Source organism: Megalobrama amblycephala, linkage group LG4, assembly GCF_018812025.1.
Source record: "Megalobrama amblycephala isolate DHTTF-2021 linkage group LG4, ASM1881202v1, whole genome shotgun sequence".
Classification (NCBI taxonomy): domain Eukaryota; kingdom Metazoa; phylum Chordata; class Actinopteri; order Cypriniformes; family Xenocyprididae; genus Megalobrama; species Megalobrama amblycephala.
Window position 1 is genome coordinate 55212469 of NC_063047.1, and position 21053 is coordinate 55233521.

Sequence of the window (21053 nt, forward strand, 5' to 3'; positions counted from 1 at the left end):
GTTAAGTTGTAGAGGTAAACAATCTATTTAATACTAAAAAAAGGATTTCATTTTTGCTTTCCATGGGTTGTTTTGTTATTGTGCAATTCTGGAAATATCTGGACATCAGTCTGACTGGCATTTGTCATTGATTTACTGAATCTGAGCAAAATATCCTCTGTGTGCACTGTTGAAGAGCGCTGTGGGTTCTTAGAAAAACACTGAAATGAGACACATCATGGAGGTTTATAACCTTAAATAACAGATTTAACAATTTACAGTTTTAGTTCTTAAAAAACCTCACAGCCCCCCTGGAGATGTATTAGCACAGCAAAATGAACAATTAAAAAAGTGACAAAAATATGGAATAATTTGTTAATTATTTATTGAGCATACAAGTGAATACCCAAATAATTTTATATAAGCAAACATAGTATACATAATATAATAGAACCAAGTTTTGTAATAATACTTTAAGCTTTACATACATACACAGATAAAGTGACTATTTCTTATTTTTGGAAGTAAATCTTCAAACCATATGTACATTCCTTTACATATTTCATATTGTTCATTCACAATAAACATGCTCTGATTGGACTGCAGTGACACAAATCGGTCAGTAAGTGGTGCTTCGTCCCAGTGGATCCATTAAGTTCATAGTGGCTAAGCGAATGGGGTGGCTTTATCCTGAGTGGAATGGGGCAAAAAAAATATATATATATTGCATGCAAATATGAATAAAATATACACTGACTACCGATCAACTTAAATGACAATGTTTGATCAGATATAATGTGGCAGCCATCACTGTGCGTAGTTCTGGCAATGGTAAGAATTCAACATGAACATATGAAACAGCCCTTCCATGGCCATTGTTTTCACTTCAGTGCTGTCATGACTGAGTTCTGCAGGTGTTGTTCATCATATCTGAACACGTCTTCACCTTTAAGGAACTACAAAGCATCCACTAAAGGTGATAGTACTCAGGCCATCTTGGCATAGACATAATTGTGCACTGAAGAACAGCCTATGAGATTGCAAACAACTGAGATGCTTCATGCTATCTCATAGCACCATAGTAGGTATGTGATGCACTAGGGAGGCCGGGTGAGGAACCTGTGCCAGCTGAGGTGGTGGAGGCGGGGGCGAGTGGGCCTGCAAGCCCACTACAGACCCTGTGCTGGCTGGCCGGTGCCTGGCGCTCTTCTGGTGTGCCCGCAGCCCTGCTAACTGGGAATATGCGCTCTGGCAGACGTGGCACTTGTAGGGGCGCTCTCCCGTGTGGAGGCGCACATGATTACGGAGAGTGGATGACTGGCTGAAGCGGCGGTTGCAGAAACGGCAGACGAAGGGCTTGTCCAGAGTGTGTATGCGCATGTGGGAGCGCAGGTTACTGCGGGAGTTGAAGCCGCGGTGGCAGATGACACAGCGCATGCGGCTGGCGGTAGAGAGAGAGGCAGTAGAGGAGGTGTCGCACAGGTGGAAATCATCTGTGGGGAGAGGATAGAAGCTTGATCAGAGGACAGAAGCTAAAAGGTCAGGTACTTAAAACAGATGCTAACGGAGTTTTAACTAAAGCTATTGTAGAGCTGTGATAAAGATCAACCTTTCTTAGCCTGAAACTCACCCAAAGCCCTGAAACGACTGAATTACTCACCATTTTTAGCCTTCTTCTGCTGTTCATCCTCTGTGCCAGGGACTCCCGGGATACCCAGGAAAGTGTTGTGGGAATTCCCATACCACACAAGCAGTTCTTGGTCTGGAGGTATTGTCTGTTATTGAAAAAAAAGAGATATATTTATTTAAATGAATAAATAAGTACCTATTAGTATATATATATATATATATATATATATATATATATATATATATATATATATATATATATATAAACACACAGCATATACTGTTCAAACATTCAATTTTGAACTAAAATCAAAGAGTTTAATTACTCAAGAAAATCTAGTTGAAATTCTAAAAATTAATGTAGAAATTATGAAAATTTAATTTGAGTTAAATGGGTGGAAACTAAGATGTTATGTAACATAATAATGGAAAACTATTGCACAGTGTAAATACATTGTCTTATGAAAATTAGGTTACACTTTATTTTACAGTGCCATAGTTACAATGTAATTACTCAAATATGTACTGAATACTATTAATTAACTACATGTACTTACTATTTACAGTTTGGGTTTGGGTTTATGTTTGAACCTTGTTAATGTTTTAAATTAATGTTTGGGTTTGGTTTAGGGTTAGTTACTTGTAATTATGCATAATTTACTGTTGTTATCATAGTAAGTACATGTAGTAAGGTGTAACTACGGCACTGTAAAATAAAGTGTTACCGAAAATTATAAATATAAAATAATATCAATATAAAATTATGAAAACTAAAACGGTATAAAACGAACCTCTACTGCTTTGTAAAATATGCTGCTTCCGATCTGCACAACCTCCAGGTTCTGTTCTTGCTCATTGCGCGCACATTTGATGTAAGTCATCCAGCTGCGATGATCCTCTTGACTGGCATCGATGAAATAGCGCACCGTGCCATCCTCATTGAAAACCTGAGAACAACGAAAACGCTTGCCATCAGTCTCTGACTTGGGATGATATTAGGATAAACTCCAAAAAAAAAAAAACGAGCCCATGCATGCGGCACCTGTTGAATGCAGCCTACCTCCCACATGAGATTGTTGTTCTTGAAGAGATCCACATGCTCGGGTGAAATGACCCTGCCTGTGAAGGGTCCCATCTCGGTGCCAGCTTTTATCCAGGTTTTGGAGAAGATGCCAAGTCCTTCTCCAGGGATCGAGCTCTGAGCAATGATGACTTCACTTGGCAGCACTAAGCTGGAGAGTTTCTGGACCTCTGAAGATAGAAAGCGGCAAATAAAGTACTAAGTTAATTTGGAACATTTAGATTAAATAGCTAACTAATAAAAAGCAGGAAACAAATACAATATATATAAAAAAAGAATTGCAATGACGCAACCTGTATCCATTTTTTTTTTTTTAAATCGTTTGTATTGTAAAACTATCATAGGCTATAGGCTAATATAAAGGAATGCGAAATCATTAAGCCTTAAAATGCGGCTCTCAGGCAAGACTCAAATAAATGTCAAACACGTATTTACGTCTAAGAATTCAGCAATTTTCTACGCTTTAAATGTGACGAGGCTATATATTCATAGGCAAGAAACAACTTATTTCGTATTCATTATCCTTTCAGAAACTTTGTAGCACTAAATGTGCGCTGAAAGAAACGAGAACCTTCTTTAAACGGCCCAGGAATTTCTGACAAAACGCAGAAAAGGAGATTAGCTGCTTGACATGGTGTGAATAGCGGTAGAATCAGCTTTCACGGCATATTAACAGCGGGACGAAAAACTTTAAATGCGCCTGAGAGGAGAGAAAAGTGTCAAAGCGGGGGTGTGGAGACTGTCCCGAGCTGATGAATGACGGGCTTTTCTCTGTCTAACGTCCTGGCTTCACTGCCAACTTTCTCAGGTCAAACACAACGTTACCCTCATGTTTTTAATAGCCTAGTAAGTGACTGTAGATTTTGCAACGCTTAAATCCCGAATTCATGATATTGCATTTAGAAAAATTGATTTCCCCTATATATTCAGCTTCTAACCAAGTGCGAATTATTTAATGACTTTCAAGTGGGTGGCTTTATTCGAATGAATTTCTGTCAGTGAACTTTCAATTAGCCTACGTCTCGCGCAACCCAAATTGTCTTGCGGCGCCCACTTTCAGCGAACACATAAATCTCATACAGACCAAACAGTAAAATCATTATTACCTTGCAATATGTAAATAATTTATAGTAAAGTAATTCAAATGACAGAACTTATGTTTTGTCAATATACGTCCCAGAACATGAGCAATTTAGCCTACTGTTGCTATGGATAGGCAAGTGATCTCGACTTCTGTTCTCAAGCGTCTATTTTTATCTGACTTTATGACTTAGCTTTTGTTGTTATTAGAATCTTTGAAAATGACTTTGAAACGTATACTGTAAAAATAATAAATACTTTTAAGACCCCCATTTCGCATCCTGGAATGCGCCAGACTGAAATCAGGTATTTTTACATGTGAAATGTGATGCACTTATACTTTTTGCAATGCATTATTTTAATTCAGTTTGTTTTCAGTTCCTTTTTAATAGCCATAAGCCATTAAATTATGCATGTGTGTCTTTTGCATTGCTGTAAAATATAGGCCTACATTTCTTTTTACCGTTTCTTTATTATGTCTATTTCAAGCACGTTGAAGTATCATTAATTGGGTGTGAAATATGGCATATAAATAAAACTTGCCTTGACTCTTCAGTGAGCGATTTCACATAAGATCTAGTTTACAATAAAGATAAAACATAAAAAACACTTTACAACAAAATACTAGCCTATTGGACTATACTATGAAATACGTATTCAAAACTTCCCGACAAATCCATAATCAACGAATAAAGTGAAATCTTGCGGACTCACCTCCGGAGAATGACTGCGCCAGGACCTCGGCGGTGAAGGCAGTTTTGGGGCTGACAGTGTTGGTCTTCTCCTCGAACAGGTGTTCCCCCAGAACGTTCCTCCAGCGGCCGTACAGGAAACTGTGCAGGATGTCTGATGTGATGATGTCGGACAGGGCCAGAGACTGCTGCTTAAATCCAGCCTTCAGAACCAGAGTATCTGCAGGCAACACTGAACCCATGATGAGCCAAATGCAAAACCCTCAACTAATGATCCCTGCGATTAAAACCCCTGAAAATATCCCCTTGCTGTTAAATTTAGACCGAATGTCTATGTTGTAAAAGGCAAATGTAATCGATGAATCAGTCTGAGACCAGTGAAATGTGAATATGCTCTCTTCTTGCTAAGTGTCGAGAGAATATGTTTCGTCTTTCCAAGGTCCCGGTGGGCTTTATATGCGTCAGGTCTGACCCACGGTAATTAGTTATTAATGACCCTCCCCTTGTGTTCTTTAGACTTGTTCAACCAGAGGAAAAAAACGCCACACTCTTTATTGAGTGGCTACTCCTGAGGGGGTGGGGGAAGAAGGGGGAGCGATGTGTGTGTGTTCAGGATCCAACAACCGCGTTTTGGCTTAAATAACAAGCCCCATCTCAGCACTGTGAGCTCCGCTCCAGCTGTTTGCTTCTGAGAGATGAACATGGGCACTTCTGGCATGGAAAACCTAAAGGCAAACTTGACTCTCAGCATGACGACTAGTAAAGGACCCGAGTTAAAATCTGTTAGCTGATTTATTTCGTTTGTCCAAGAGAAACTGACAATATCAAGTTAGCCCATATCAGTCTTTTTAGGTGTGACTTTACTTGTAAAACAAGACAACGAGAACAGGCATAAAAATAACTAGTGGCTAGTGGCAACATTTTGTCTTTCATATTTTGCCCGGTGTATTTTCTTCCTGAATGGAACTGAATTAAAATGCCCAAGTGTTTTCTTCATTTGGTAGCATTCATCATTAGATCAATAATTATATTAAATGTATATGCGTAAATAGTATCATAGTCATAAATATTCATTCATTATTAATTTATTAAAAACATCGTACAATTATGTGAAATTTATTTAGCTGGACCAACATAAGCACAAACGTTGCGTTTCTGTTTTTCTCTATTAATGTTAAATGTACAGAACTCTGTAATCTTATCGAAATTACATTCGCATAAACAAACTGAATAGTTTTTAATGATGTGCTTTGGAGTACGAAAATATGCAAAGCCGTCTGGGTCAAGTATATCTTTTATTCAATCTTTTTGAGGCCGAAGTAATTTAATATTCATGGATGTTAATTTAAAGTCTTTTAGTATTGTGTGAGGTGTATATGAGCTTTTTTTTCAATAGCCTCTTGCCTTTCCCCCTCTTTCTCCAGGGTTGATGGACTGAGACAAAATGGGCAGTTTCCCCCCTTTCCAACAGGGAGGACATCTTTATTCCTTCCCGGCTTGCGGGTTTCCTATTCAGCTCTCTTCAAAATAATGCCGGCTGAATGAAAAGTGCTGCAAATCAATCTTTCATGGTGTTTTTGAGGGCAATTTGACATCCATGCACTCTTCTTTTCTTTGAGATAAGTACAAGGGGAAAAATCTGGACAAGGATGGGGTCTGGCGAGTGGGGAACTTCCAAAGAGAGATGCGAGGAGAGCGCTGAGGAGAATATAGGTGAGTGATAGGGCAAGAAAAAAGATTAGGACTCAACAGCTGCTTTTGGGGGATAACCCCCCCCTTCTGGCTTTTCTTTTTCTTCAGGGGTTTCACCCTCCTTGCTGAATTGGATTTGCACAAGTACAGATTTGTTTTTATTGCACTATTATTGGTTTCATAAATAAGGGCAAATTTAACCTGCATGGGGTGAGAGATGCAGTCATGAATGGGCTATTACAATTAATATCGGAGAAAAATGATCACAGAAATTTAGAGATAAGTATTTTAAATTTAAGCAAATAGAGAGTTAATTTGTGATCGATGGAAATCGACTGATAAATTTCAACAAGGTTGATCATAAGTCAAGCATTTTTAAACAATATTATCGTCTCAAGAATTATGACTGATATAACATAGGTAGGCGATTTGAACTTTCTTTTGCAGGTATCGATTATTGGTTTGGGGGCTCCGACTGTAATAATCAACAAGCATTTGTATATACCGATTCGGGACAGTCTCCTCTTAGTAATTTTAAGCTTCAGTTGTGAAGTAAAAAAGCGAATATTCCTTACATTGAAAACAAACAAACAAATAAACAAACAAACAAACAAAAAACTTACGTAACTGACTAATGTAAAAAGCTGCGTATCAAGTGGTGACAGACCTTGTAGAGCATGCAATGATAATTAACAGACGGCAAATCAGTATTCTATGAAATAATCACATGCAAAAGATGGCGCGGAAATAATTGTGATTTCAATAACAGGGTGATAAAGAAACTTGCAGCAGCGCGTAATGCCTTTTGCATTCATGGCCTTCGTCTGTCCCGCGCGTCTCGGTTGCACAAAGCTGCAAGCTGTTCCGCGGTGCTTTTATCACAACAGAAAGGAGACAAAAATCCTACAATAATGGAGATTTGCAAATGTTTTTCTATTGATTTGACTCAATGAACACTGGATTTTTAGGGCTAGGAAAAAGAGAGGACTTGGGCTAGAAAGCTGAATTGGGAGCGTGGAGGAGAGAAATGGTTTTTATATGGCTGGATAAAATTTAATTAGCGTAGTACAGCCCTTGAAGGACAATAGAGGACTCAATATGTACCCAATCTGAATCTCATTGGGGACCAGGACCGCAGAAAGTCAAAAGAATTGGAGAGAGAAAAGCAAGCTTTGAGAAAGGGAAGGAGCGAGGCAGACGGCAGGTGACTGGCACGCGTAAAAACAAGAGGGACACTTTTGGCACACGGCTGATTAATTGAAAGAGAGAGAAGACAAAACAAAAATAGAGGTTTCTTCAGGTTTGGCCCACTTAGACCAGCTGAGACTAAGGAGTGAATAGAGCACAGGGACCAGAGGGGGACTGGAAAGCAAACAGAAAACGCGAAAAAGCCGAGTCACATCACACAAGTGCTTATGGGAATGTACCCAAATGTTGGAAGAAAACCGTGGCCAAGAGCAGACAGCAATATCACACGAGTATTATGCATATTCATCGTCTGTATTCGTACAGTGCAAATCAAAGCTCTTATTGAGCAATTGATAGTGCAGGAGCACGTGCGCAATTTCCATGGAGAGATTTAAAGGACCAAAGCATCTGGCTCGCTGCCGCTAATTTGGATTGACACTTGGACGAAGAGTACAATGTTTGTGTTTTATCAAAGACATTATTAAATGCCTGTTTTGAGTCCAGAACCGTGGTGTAGTAATGCTGCTGGTCTTTTGGTAACCGAAATGGCTTAAAATTTCATTTGTTACTAAAACTAATTTATTTAGAAAGAATAATATGATCTGTTACACGGTCCCATAAAAATAGACAAATTGACAAGGAAAGAGGGAAAAAAGTATTTTATTGCGTTTCTTGAGAGAGTGCGCTGCCAATATTATTCTTACCTTTTAGTTTAAGTTGACAGTATGTTGCAGTATGACTAATGTGTAACGTTCAGGTTTTATAATGACTTAATTAGGCGTTTGGTGTTAAAATAATTTGGAATTAACTAAGCGCTACCCAGCACAATTCTCAGACGTTAATGTAATCGTAATCGACACAATTTGAATATGTAATACCCAATTTTTCAATAAATAGATATTTAAAAGTTATCATTAATACAGTTGGCTATATGTTTAAATAGCTGAGATATTTTTCAGATTGTCAGTAAATGTAACATAACCTGGGAGAGAGGAGCAGATTTCATGCTGCTAACAGAGTTCCACAGGTGACAGACAGATGGCAGAAATTGTACTTTATTACTATTATTATTATTATTATTTAGTGAAATGATAATATTATTACTATTATTATTAATTATTACAGTCAATTATTGCCAGGTGAGCAGAAGAAACTCTGCTTTGTCTCTTAGGATTTCTTGACCTAATGATTAGCTTTATGTATATACATGGCTACTTTTAATCTTTTACAGAGAATACATTTAAGACAGATCCATGTGAAATAAATTCTTACATTTTTCACAGAGCCAGCACATCCCAAATGAAAACCGATCAGGCTAACTTAATGGATTTTCATTAATTAATACTGAAAACGTATAGGTCCAAAACTTTCCATGGTATTTTTATTCATAATACAGCATAACTGAATAGATTCATTGATTATCCAATCAGTATGCTCTGAATGCTCGCACACAGTTATGTGCTGTTAATGATGGCAGTTTCTTTCAGCTTTAGTAATTTTATTATTTGCTGATTGATCTGTAAGTGTTCAATACAGATTGATTATTCTAAAGTGTCTATGAACTGCGGAATGAAGTGCTGTATAGGGGCATTTGCCCTGCATTATATTTTCTCTAAAGTATATAAACAATCAATAAAGTGAGGATTCTTCTGAGTACATTTTAAAAGCTCATTGATAATGGAATAAAGCATGGAATGATCTAAAAAGGACCAGCATTTGAAAACAGCTGCTGACAGAGTCAGTGGGAGATAGAGACAGGTCTCCCGGTGGGTGGAGACCACAATATGCACCAACAGCGGATTTGGCAAATCAGTGTGACACAGTTCATAGTAGCAATCACACAGCACAACCTCTCTCTCTCTCTCTCTCTCTCTCTCTTTTTTTTTTTTTGTTATAAGAGCAACAAACCTGTTGAAAATGCCAAAATGGAGTAAAAGCTATACTGCCAAACAGCTCACTGATTTTATACCATAAATTAGGATTTTATTTTTGATTAATTTGATTATCAGTCATATCATTAATTATACCTTGTATCTGCTCTATTTAAAATCTAAATGATAAAGTATTTAAAACTGAATTATGAGACTCAAAAACAATATACTTTCCCATTGCTTCAATTTCTAACAATGTTTTTTTGTAATCAGATGTGTCACTAAAACAATTAAGACATTTTCCCTTTCTGTTTATGGCAATTATTAATTCACTTCTGATTAATTAATTGCTGGTAATATAGCAAAACTTTTTGATGTTCATTTGAACAGTTTATAAGGATATAGTTCACCCCAAAATTCTGAAAATTCTGTTATCATTTACTCACCATCATGTCATTCCAAACCTGTATGACTCACTTTCGCCTGCTGAGCACAAAATAAAAATGTTGGAGCAATTTTTAGTGGCCATTGACTCCCTTATGTTACACAGAAGAAAGTCAGTCATTCAGGTATGGGATGACAAAATGATGACCGAATTTTCATTTTTGGGTGAATTATCCCTTTAAAAAAAAAAATCCACTTAACAGCTGAATAGTGGGTAAGAAAGGGGTCCCAAACATTAATAATAAAAATAGAGCAACCCCACCCCACTTCTCAATTCAGAGGGACCCATTTGAAACTGTACAGCAACCAGTTACAGTTACAAAACTCAAGGTGAGAGTACAAGGATAAGCAGCAATATAGACCGAACACATCCGAAACATGTAGATGTGATGGCAATAAAACACGACCCACATCATTCATGCAGATAAGTGATGGCAACAGCAGGCAATTTCCTTTGAGAGATAAGTGCATTAAAAGAGAAGGTAAATGCTTGTAAAAAGTAAATATGGCTTTAACTGACGCCTGCATTTACATAATTCACCTATCATTTTGCAAAAAGGTAGAAAAAGGCATACCCCTCTTGGGCATTGTAGTCATTAGAGTGATCTTGACATTTCACTGGGAAAAATGTCACTGCATCAAATGATCTCAAAACAAAAGACCTCTTAGTCCACACAATAGTCCACTTACAGCTTTTCCTAAAGTTTTTTTTTCTCCCAGCACGTCAATTTTGTGACTAATGCATTTTAGAATTAAGACTGAATGTGGTGGATAGATGTCTATTATGGTCAGGAAAAAAAAAAAAACGTAAAAGCAAAAACCTCTTCTCCCACCAGAGCCTAAATTTTTAATCAGTGGTTATCTATGTAAAGGTCAGAGAAATAAATGCAGGCTCATCAGTATTTACCCTTCCACTTAAGAAGATATTTCCTGAAATAATCCATCTGCTTTTATTACAGTGTGGCACCACTCTCCCTACTTTCACAATTCAATTAAGGGACACCTTCTGGGTCATTACCCAATAATTACTCATTTGCTACTGATGCCAAATGTGCTTTTGGCAATGGGCTTTGTGTGTCTATTACTGCAGAGTGTGTACAGTACAGCTGCCCTGACAATTCCCATGCTGACACTCTCATAACACGGCCTTTCGCTCAGCTTCCTGTCTCAAACTTTTAAAATGGCGACTTAGCGCTCATGCATAGGACATCAATTTTAAGTTGTTGTCATCTGATGTGTAATTACTGGTAAAGACTTGATGGCTGACATCATCATTAGTCTGACCACAGATGTGGGAGAAGGAGATGCACTGCACACAATGGGCTAGGCATGAAGCTACAGTAGGTTTGATACATGCTGGCTTATATCTACAATATTAAAAATAAAGACTCAGAAGGGGGGGGGGGGGGGGGTATTTTAGGTTCCCCAAAGAACTTTTCAGTGAGCATTTCTTAATTAAGAGACTTTTTTCAGTGTGAACATCATTTAATCTAAAGAAGATTTTTCTAAAGAGCCTTTTGTGGAATGGAAGCATTTCATGGATGTTAAAGGTTCTCAATGAAACCATAGATGCCAATAAAAAGCTTTATTTTCAAGAGTGTAATATATCAAAAGAAAACAAAAAGGGCTTTGACTTCAAAACTGTATTTTATGAATAGTCAATGATTTCTAAAAATCATATATAGAAGGCATTTATATAGGGTGATTAAACTTTAAATGGCTCATAGATGTCTTTGCATATTAAATCTGAACAGAAGAAGAAGTATTTTAACATTATAAACCAAGACATTTTTTGGTGAAAATAAAGTGAAATTAAAACCAAAAAGTACAGTACCGGTCAAAAGATTTGACACATTACTATTTTTAATGTAAAGAAGTCTCTTATGCTCATCAAACCTGCATTTATTTGATCTAAAATACAGAAAAAACAGTAATATTGTGAAATATTATTACACTTTAAAATAATGGTTTTCTATTTTAATATACTTCAAATATAATTTATTCCTGAGATGCAAAGCTGAATTTTCATCAGCCATTACTCCAGTCTTCAGTGTCACATGATCCTTCAGAAATCATTCTAATCTTCGCCAAAAATGTCTTTGATAAAATACATAATGTTAAAATACTTATTCATCTGTTCAGATTTAATATGCAGAGACCGTTCATTTTAACAAACAGCTACTGGCCAATTCTGATCACTGTTTTTATCATGTTTTATTAGTAAAGTTCAAAAACACATACATAAAGGTATACTATCTAGTTTATTGCTGGATCATCATATCATCTTCATTGAACATGGATTGGATCCATTTAACATTCAACAGGCCAACATAAATAGCCTACAACAGAACAAAAATGCAAATGAAATAAACAGTGCTATTCAGGTAGGTCTAACTATAGTTTTCAGGTACAGAAATTGAACAAAGTAATCAAATGTAAGATAACACTGCTGTATAAATTAAATATATTAATCCTTATTAAAGTTACAAAAGTTACGTTATTTTAGTTATTTTATTCAAGAGCAGTGAGCAATTTTTTTGTCTCAACTGTTCACGTTCACTTAAGCAATAACCAACTGTGTTGAATAGGATACTTGCCAAGATGGCCATTTTGATATAATTTTGTCCGTTAAAGCGCAAGAAGAAGCGAAAGAATCCTCAATTCAGTATAAGCACTGTCTGAGACATGGCTTTCTGGGTGCGCGCTTTGGATGTTTGCACACGCAAAACTTCTCACACAGAAGTTGAGTACCAAATTGAGTTCTCTTTCTCATCTTTTTGCGCTTGAATATTTAAATGGGCAAGGCTTAAAAACACGTACAAAAGATAAAGTTTTGTGACAATGCAGCACTGGCCCGATCTGGGGTGCGTTTCCCAAAGCAAACTATGGTCGCAAGTTCCGTCGTTACCAATAGAGTTCAATGGGACTAACGACCATGGTTCACTAACGATGCTTTCGGGAAACTCACCCCAGGACAGTGAGAGTTCTGTCAGTTGTCCCGAGCGTCATTCACACTGGCACTGGGCAGTCCGTATTGTCAAGCCTGCTATATTTTGTACAGGTTTCATTTTGTTTGAGAAGGTTTTTAAAGGATTAGTCCAGTTTTATATAATCTTTTGCTGATAATTTACTTACCCCCATGTCATCCAAGATGTTCATGTCTTTCTTTCTTCAGTCGAAAAGAAATTAAGGTTTTTGATGAAAACATTCCAGGATTTTTCCCCATATAATGTACTTCAATGGGCACCAAAGGGTTCAAGGTCCAAATGACAGTTTCAGTGCAGCTTCAAAGGGCTTTAAATGATACCAGACGATGAATAAGTGTCTTATCTAGCAAAACGATCGGTCATTTAAAAAATAAATTAAAAAGTTTAAGTTTTATAAGCACAAATACTCGCCTTGCTCTGTTCTGGGATGCGTGTTCGAGATGTCACGTATAATACGGAATTACGTTTAAAAGGTCACGCTTGACGTAGGCGGAAGTACGAGTCGGTGTTTACAGATTGAACGTGCAAATACTAAGTCAAAAGCCGTCTACAAAAAAGGTAAAACAACAATGTCGGACGATTTTGAACTTCGAGGAGAAGATGAGTTTTTCGCCCTGCCCTAGCTTTTTGAACCGAAATACACAGAAGAAGAGACTGCTGCGGGGACACACACCTCTCAAGCATCGGGCAGACGAAGATCTAACGAGACGTGGTGGTGCACATGTGGCAAATGCCAACCATTGTCAACAGAGGAAGAATCTGAATGCTGCCACGACTGGACCATTTCAATCCCGCCATTAGAATCAGTCGGTGAGTCCCTGTTTCCATCTCCTTGCTTTACTGGACAAAATGGATTTCCACCGTTACCGAGCAACAGCGTTTTAAGGGGGTCGCACACCGGACGCGAAGCTGAGCGCTGCGCCACGTCTTTAAAATTCAAACGCATTGTTTTCAATGAGTGTACGCACACCGCCGGTGACATTCGGCGCCTGTCCGCCGCGCCACAGAGCGCCATGTACTTTGTTTTACATTAAATTTATATTATAGTTCTCTCAAATTGTCCTTAATGTACATACTGACTTCACCCTGTGCTGCAAGATACATTCGTTTTACATTTTTAGTTTAACAGCTTGAATAAAGTCTAAAAATGTATAAAAAGTAGCCTTTTCCATTTTTTTCATGTACACTAACCTCAGTGCGAAATATTAAAGCATAGTAACGTTTCCCTGTTGACGTAAAACACTCCCATTATGCAACTCTTCTATCGGCTGGTGTGCGATACCTGTGAGTTGTCAGAGACGCAGCGCTGTGCGGAGCCGAGCTTCGCGTCCGGTGTGCGACCCCTTTAGAGGTGTTTTTGTTCTGATGGAGAAGTGTATGAAAGTCTGATGGCACTGACAACACAGGATGGAAGAACCATTAATTGTTTTACCTTTTTTTGTAAATGGCGTTTGACTTATACTTCCGCCTACGTCAAGCGTGACCTTTTCAACGTAATTGCGCATTACGTGACGACACGAATGTGCATCCCAGAACAGAGCAAGGCGAGTATTTGTGCTTATAAAACTTAGACTTTTTAAATTTTTTTTCAAATGACTGATCGTTAAGACCCTTATTCATCGTCTGGTATCATCTGGTATCATTTAAAGCCCTTTGAAGCTGCACTGAAACTTGAACCCTTTGGTGCCCATTGAAGTCCATTATATGGAGAAAAATTCTGTAATGTTTTAATCAAAAACCTTAATTTCTTTTCGACTGAAGAAAGACAGACATGGACATCTTGGATGACATGGGGGTGAGTAAATTATCAGCAAAAGATTATTTAAAACTGAACTAATCCTTTAATTATTTTACCCAGAGAAAAACGCTGGATTATGCAACACACTTTATAGAACTCAGTGCCTTCACACAGTTAATTAATCAAAAGTATATTACTACACTGACAACTAATGTTAATGTTTGGATAGTCATGACTAGCGGGTTAGTTTCTCTGAACATCGTTCAGTGGTTTTCAGGCAGTGGGCTACATATTTGCTGTAAATGAACAGAGGAGTGTTCGGGAAACCTGTTTGAAATAATCCTTATTTTTCACAATTCCATTTGAAAAATGACATACTTCAGCTTTAAGTCTTTTTTAAATAATGTTTAAAGAAAAATGGTGATTTCCTAATCAAAATGAATTTGGAACATAACTTTGAACCGTAACGGCAAAAATATTTACCAATGTTCATTCTAAAAAATTTCACCAGAGCATCCTCTTGGCATTCATTGGCATGTATTGCTTCATTCTACAAATTGCTGCCGGTTGTTATGCAAAGGTGAAAATAAAAAGAGCGTTGAGTGCTCCTGTTCCAACACGGCCTGATAAAAGGCCTGTGACTCCTCTCGACATTTTCCACTAACATCCATGAAAATCAGAGACAAAAACAGACAGTGGTCCCAGCCTGGAGGAGAAAGAGCATTTCAGGAACACCAGCAGCGTATACCACCCCCATCACGACCTATGTGCGGGGGTTGCATTTCAACAACAAGCAAAACAGAACGATTCAGCAGGGGTTATAAAGGGAAAAATCCAGGAGTAACCCCCCCCCCCCCCCTTTTTTTTTTAGCTTGGCAGATTGTGTGTATTCCTAAATCGGTTTTCCCTTTCTGCAAAAAGTCCCTCAAAGACTAGACAGCACCCTCTTCAACGGGACAGCCTCAAAAAGAGTCAGCCAGAGATGTCCGAACATCAATTACATGTTTGTTCACTTTTGGGTGACACACAGTTGACCCAGGGTGAACTTACTCTGAAAAGGCAGTAAAAAAAGCCTCCTCCTCCTGTTGGCCTTCTCCCAGTGCCAATAGACTACCCTCGGGCCATTAACCCATTGTCAACCAAATGCAACTTCTGCATTAATGAAGCCATTATGAGGTCTACAGTCAGAGAATGAGAGAAATAAAGACACCGACTATTCAATTCATAGAGTGGGCCTTGGCAAGAGGACATAATAAGAGACTCTCAATGAAGCAGGTTAGGGGTGCCACAAGAGAAGGGAGGCTGGGCGGACAGCTGCGTAAAGGAATGTCAAATGGCTAAGTCGCAAAATTGGTCCGTTCATGAGGATTCGGCTATGTGCGAAAGCGATCCGTTTTGAGGATTTGGCAGACGCTTTTATGCAAAAGTGCATTTTAGCAGTTCATGACTTCCCTGGGAATCAAACCCACAACCATGGTCTGTTCGATTCCCAGGTTGAGTTACAGGAACAAAAGAAAGCTTAATCAAGGTTTTCATTATGCATTTCTCATGACAACAATGACAATTATTTACAGGAACTGAATGTTTTGAAAGTGCTCTATACACTTGACTCTACTTTGAGGACTTTGCAGGATCTCTCGTGTGAAGCTAGAGCACCCAAATGGCATGGCAGTCTGACAGGGCGGGTCCAGCATGGCGCTGACTGTGTGAGGTATCGTAAAGACATTAATCACCTCCGCAAAAAGATCCGCTGACAGCACCCAGACCGGCTGACTTCCAGCCATATTGGCCTGTTTCTTATGTTAATGCAAGTATGGGGCCCTCTAAAACCAGGTCTATTTGTCCCATTCACTTCCACACAGAAGGCACTTGACATTTCTATTGCTCGCCTTTTTTTCTTAACTATCATAGTTAGAGCTGCTGCCCATCCATCCATCCCTGCCCTCCAACACAAACACGGCCACCACCGCTCATTGCACACTCACTGCGACCAACGGCCCGTCCCTAAATGGTCAATGACTTTTAAATAGCAGGCAATAGAGTGTACGTGAATGGCAAATCAGCTAATTTGACTCTGTCATTCACTCATTCGAGTCCATCGCCTTGAAAACGGCTTTCATTTAAAGCCTGAAGCAATCTTCCAGATGATTGAGGGCTGTTATTATCAACCTCAAACAATTAATGTCACATTACTTTACATGCATTATCCCCTTCATTAAGCACTTTACGTAGGGAGCAAATGGTACTTTTAAAAGCCATATATACATGAGCGGAGAGAAAGAGAATGAAAGTCAGAGAGAGAGAAAAAGAGTGGGAGAGAGCAAAAGAGACAAAGATACAGACACACACACACACACACACACTGGCCACCCAGGTGTATAGTCCTCATTATGAAACTTAAAATGACTTCCTTTCTAAGAGATGAACTGGAGAAATATTGAAGCTCTACGGGAAAAATTAACATCATAAATCCTATTCAATCATCTCAAGCTTTATGCTAGAAAAGTCAATGTTTTAAAATGTTACTTATACTGTAAAAGGAAGACCCTGGCCTCATAGTAAAGAGCAATACACTACAACAAATATTATCATGAAAACAATTTAGAGAGTAATTATAAGCAATGGTGAAACATCAAGTCAGGTCAGAATCATTTAGGCATCATGCGGAGAAGGTTGAACAGTAAAATTTTCTGGTTTGTGTTCTGAAGAGTGATAGGAATATATAAGACGACTCTTATCGATATCATCTTGTCAATACATTGGGTAAATTAAGTAAGTTTCGCTTGTACTGTCTCGTCAAGCTGGTTACCCACTGTGAGGGAAGAATGAGAAAAAAAAGATGATGAGAGAGACAGATTGAGAAAATGATTGGACAATATTGTGAGTTAATCTACTTTCTTATCTTTCTTAAAAAATTTAATACAAAAACAAATTCCGTAGCTGTCGGGCCAAAACACCAAAATGAAAGTGTAATTATCCAGGACAGATCTGATGAAAATGGAATGAAATGGCTATGTCAATATTTTCTATAACAGACTCTCAGTTGGGCGCTTGGTGCAGCAGTGGGTTCAGAATACACTATAGACCCTCCAGCACCTTAATACTCATAGACTGAGAAGCTAGCTGATAATATCTTAGCCCTCCTCATCTTTCATACTCAGCAGTGAGTAATGAATCTTTGTGCATATTGAAATTACTGACTGAACAATAAATGACTAAACATGCCAATGCAATGTGCCAAATTGTGGATGGAAGCGTTGACAGAATTCTTCAGCCTAAAAATGACTTCAAATGCTTCCAGGTGTCAGAAAAACAATCATAGTTATCCCATGAAGGAATTGGCAAGGCACCTCTGAGTAGTGTAAAAAAAAATCCATGCTTGTTATTAAGCCTCAACATGGATTAATTGAATTGGTTAAATAAATTGTATCATATTATAAAACATATTAAAAGAATGTGTCAGAAAGAATGTTTGGATGATTACCTTTGAAATTCATCTCATTTTGTAAAAATAAAAAAAAAACATGTTGGTGAAATCTATGAAATCTATCACCAGCTTTGTTGTTTTAGCAACAAAAAACAAAAACAAAAAACAAAAAAACAGAACAAATGGGTTCTTTAAGCAAAAATCAGTAATTACAGGTGCTGGTCATATAATTAGAATATCGTGAAAAAGTTACAGTTAAAGTATTCTAGATTCCCTACATGTAAAGTAAAACATTTCAAAAGTTTTTTTTTTTTTTAATTTTGATTATTAGAGCGTACAGCTCATGAAAGTCCAAAATCCAGTATCTCAAAATATTAGAATATTTCCTAAGATAAATCAAAAACTGGATTTTCAAAACAGAAAAGTTCAAGTTCTTTAAAGTATGTTCATTTGTACACTCAATACTTGGTCGGCAGCACATATTACAGCAAATGATTTGCTCCTAGCACAAATTACAGCATCAGTGAAGTGTGGCATGGAAGTGATCAGCCTGTGGCACTGCTGAGGCACTATTGAGCCTTCAGATCATCTGTATATTGTTGGATCGACTGTTTCTCATCTTTCTCTTGAAAATATCCCATAGATTCAGGGGTCAGGCATGTTGGCTGGCCAGTAAAGCACAGTAATATCATGGTCAGCAAACCACTTGGAAGTGGTTTTTGTACTGTGGGCAGGTGCTAAAGTCCTGCTGGAAAAGGAAATCAGCATCTCCATAAAGCTTGTCAGCAGATGGAAGCATAAAGTGCTCCAAAATCTCCTGGAAGATGGCTGCATTGACTTTGCACTTGATAAAACACAATGGACCAACACCAGCAGATGTCACGGCCCCCCAAATCATTACTAACTTCAGAAACTTCCCACTAGACTTCAAGCAGCTTGGATTCTGTGCCTCTCCAGTCTTCCTTCAGACTCTGGGACCATGATTTCAACATGAAATGCAAAATTTACTTTTATCTGAAAAGAGGACTTTCGACCACTGTTCACTGTCCAGTTCTTTTTCTCCTTAGCCCAGGTAAGATGCTTCTGACGTTGTTTCTGTTTCAGAAGTGGCTTGGTAGTCCTTTTCCTGAAGATGTCTGAGTGTGGTGACTCTTGATGCACTGACTCCGGCTTCATTTGACTCATTGTGAAGCTCTCCCAAGTGTCTGAATCGGCTTTACTTGACAATATTCTCAAGCTTGTGGTCATCCCTGTTGCTTGTGCACCTTTGCCTACCCAATTTCTTCCTTCTAGTCAACTTTGCATTTAATATACTTTGATACATCACTCTGTAAACAGCCACCACATTCAGTAATGACCATCTGTGACTTATTCTCTTTGTGGAGGGTGTCAATGATTGTCTCCTGGACCATTGCCAAGTCAGCAGTCTTCCCCATTAGTGTGGTTTCAAAGAACAAGAGATACCCGGAATTTATACTGTAGGAAATGTCATTTAATGAAACTCAAATGTAAATATTCTAATATTTTGAGATACTGGATTTTGGACTTTCATGAGCTGTACACTCTAATTAACAAATTAAAAAAAAAAAACTTTTGAAATGTTTTACTTTACATGTAGGGAATCTAGTATAAATCAAAGTTTCATTTTTTTTTAAATTATTTACAATAAAAAAATTAACTTTTTCAAGATATTCTAATTATATGACCAGCACCTGTAGTGTTACCTCCTGGACTTCTTCCAGTTTCTTAAAGAAGAAAATCTGAGAAACCTCTCATCAGATTTTGAATGTTTTCTTGGCCTTTTAGTTCTTTTCCATTCAATTTAGGTTTAAGAGAGCCAGGTTCTTGCTATTGCTCAAGTGTAAGGGGAGATCACTAAATACTTGCCACTTTAGCCCACAGAAGTCTTTTTTTTTCTGATTTTTTCTGTTTTTTTAATACTGCATACAAAATTTCTATATTTTCTGGTTATATTCTAATAAAGAGACTGAGAAATAATTATATATGGTCATTATATCATTGCTAAAACAACGTCTAATTGTAGCCTAACAATTTTGCACAGTACTGTGTTCATTGTTAGTGAATTGTACACTGTCACATTTTTTTTCTCGGTGTATGCTGATTACACAAAAAAAAAAAAAACGGTGTACAAACAATTTTCACTCAGAAATTTCTTGTCAATTTCAAAAATAATTACAAAGTATCGCAATAACGCACTGAATTAAATACTTAAATGACATCACAAAACATACTCCAATAATCCTTGTTATATTTACAACTTCGAAAAATCATTTTTACAGTGTATGTGGGAGAATACATTTGAACAAAGCTTGCAAAAATATGTAAATAAGAGCTTTGTGTGAAGACACTCGCTGTTCAGGAATGTCTACAGTAGACCCTCCATATTGCAGGATTTCGTCTGTGTATAATCTCGCCTTTGAAGCCTGCCGTGTTTCCCTCATCATGAACATTTTTGTCCTCAAACTGAGCTCAGTCTGAACTTAATCCAGTGGCTACTTCACTGAACCTTCAGAGACATTATGGCATGGTTCCTTGTTTCCCCCTCTCTCCCATGGAGTCTATTTACCTACAATAGGAAATAACTCGGGGCCTGGGGATCATAGATGAAAAGATCAGTGTCAGTGGACAGTGCCATCATGTCGCACAAAAGTGTACGTCACTCACAGGCTAACTTAAGCCTCTTTCCATTTCTCTTAGGATGGTTAAGATCTCTTTCTCTGTTTCTCTCAACAGGACAAGCGGTGAGAGGGTCAGAGAGTTGGCAAACTCCCATGTTAGCCAGACGCTCTATTCTCCAACTGTTTGCCATTTCAAGGTCCTTTTTGCATTTTTGCTGAAAGGACTCCAGCATGGCTGAGACTTAATGGATGGCCCGACAAATACAAATTTCTGCATACCAACTGTCACTTTTTAATTTTTTTCTGTTTGTCTTTGTGCGCCGAACACACATTGTGTAAAATGTTTTTTATGAGTGGATTTAAATAAATTTAAAACACTGTTAAGTCAAAAATACCAGGGATTTATGAGTACTCCATTGGAGGGCTTTTTTTAAGCAGGGCATACTTCCATTTCATGCTTTACTCATTATATTTTTGTGTGCAGATCATTTGAGGCAAGGCAGAAGTGAATTTGCAGGAATTTCATAAATGAAATGAATGAATTTAATAAATAAGTGGAGTATTTTAAATCATTCAAACTTCAAAACCTGCAAATACCTGCATTCA

General features: G+C 37.8%; 1 protein-coding gene and 1 long non-coding RNA gene across 3 annotated transcripts; one reads left to right on the forward strand and one right to left on the reverse strand.

Annotated features, from left to right (window-relative positions):
- Positions 1-347: 347 nt before the first annotated feature.
- On the reverse strand, positions 348-4732 carry prdm12b (PR domain containing 12b). The gene is made up of 5 exons (XM_048190091.1): positions 4484-4732; positions 2669-2859; positions 2400-2555; positions 1640-1754; positions 348-1472 (listed from the first exon to the last, which is right to left on the reverse strand). The coding sequence occupies exons 1-5, from the start codon at positions 4701-4703 to the stop codon at positions 1048-1050; spliced, it is 1107 nt and encodes a 368-aa protein (XP_048046048.1). The 5' UTR covers positions 4704-4732; the 3' UTR covers positions 348-1047.
- Positions 4733-6032: 1300 nt separating this feature from the next.
- LOC125267975 lies at positions 6033-20846 on the forward strand. Of its 2 annotated transcripts, none has more exons than XR_007184756.1 (2): positions 6033-6174; positions 20563-20846. It is a non-coding gene; the product is annotated as an uncharacterized LOC125267975 (long non-coding RNA). The 2 variants fall into 2 exon arrangements; XR_007184755.1 differs by lacking the exon at positions 6033-6174 and adding an exon at positions 13075-13453.
- The last annotated feature ends 207 nt before the right edge of the window (positions 20847-21053 follow it).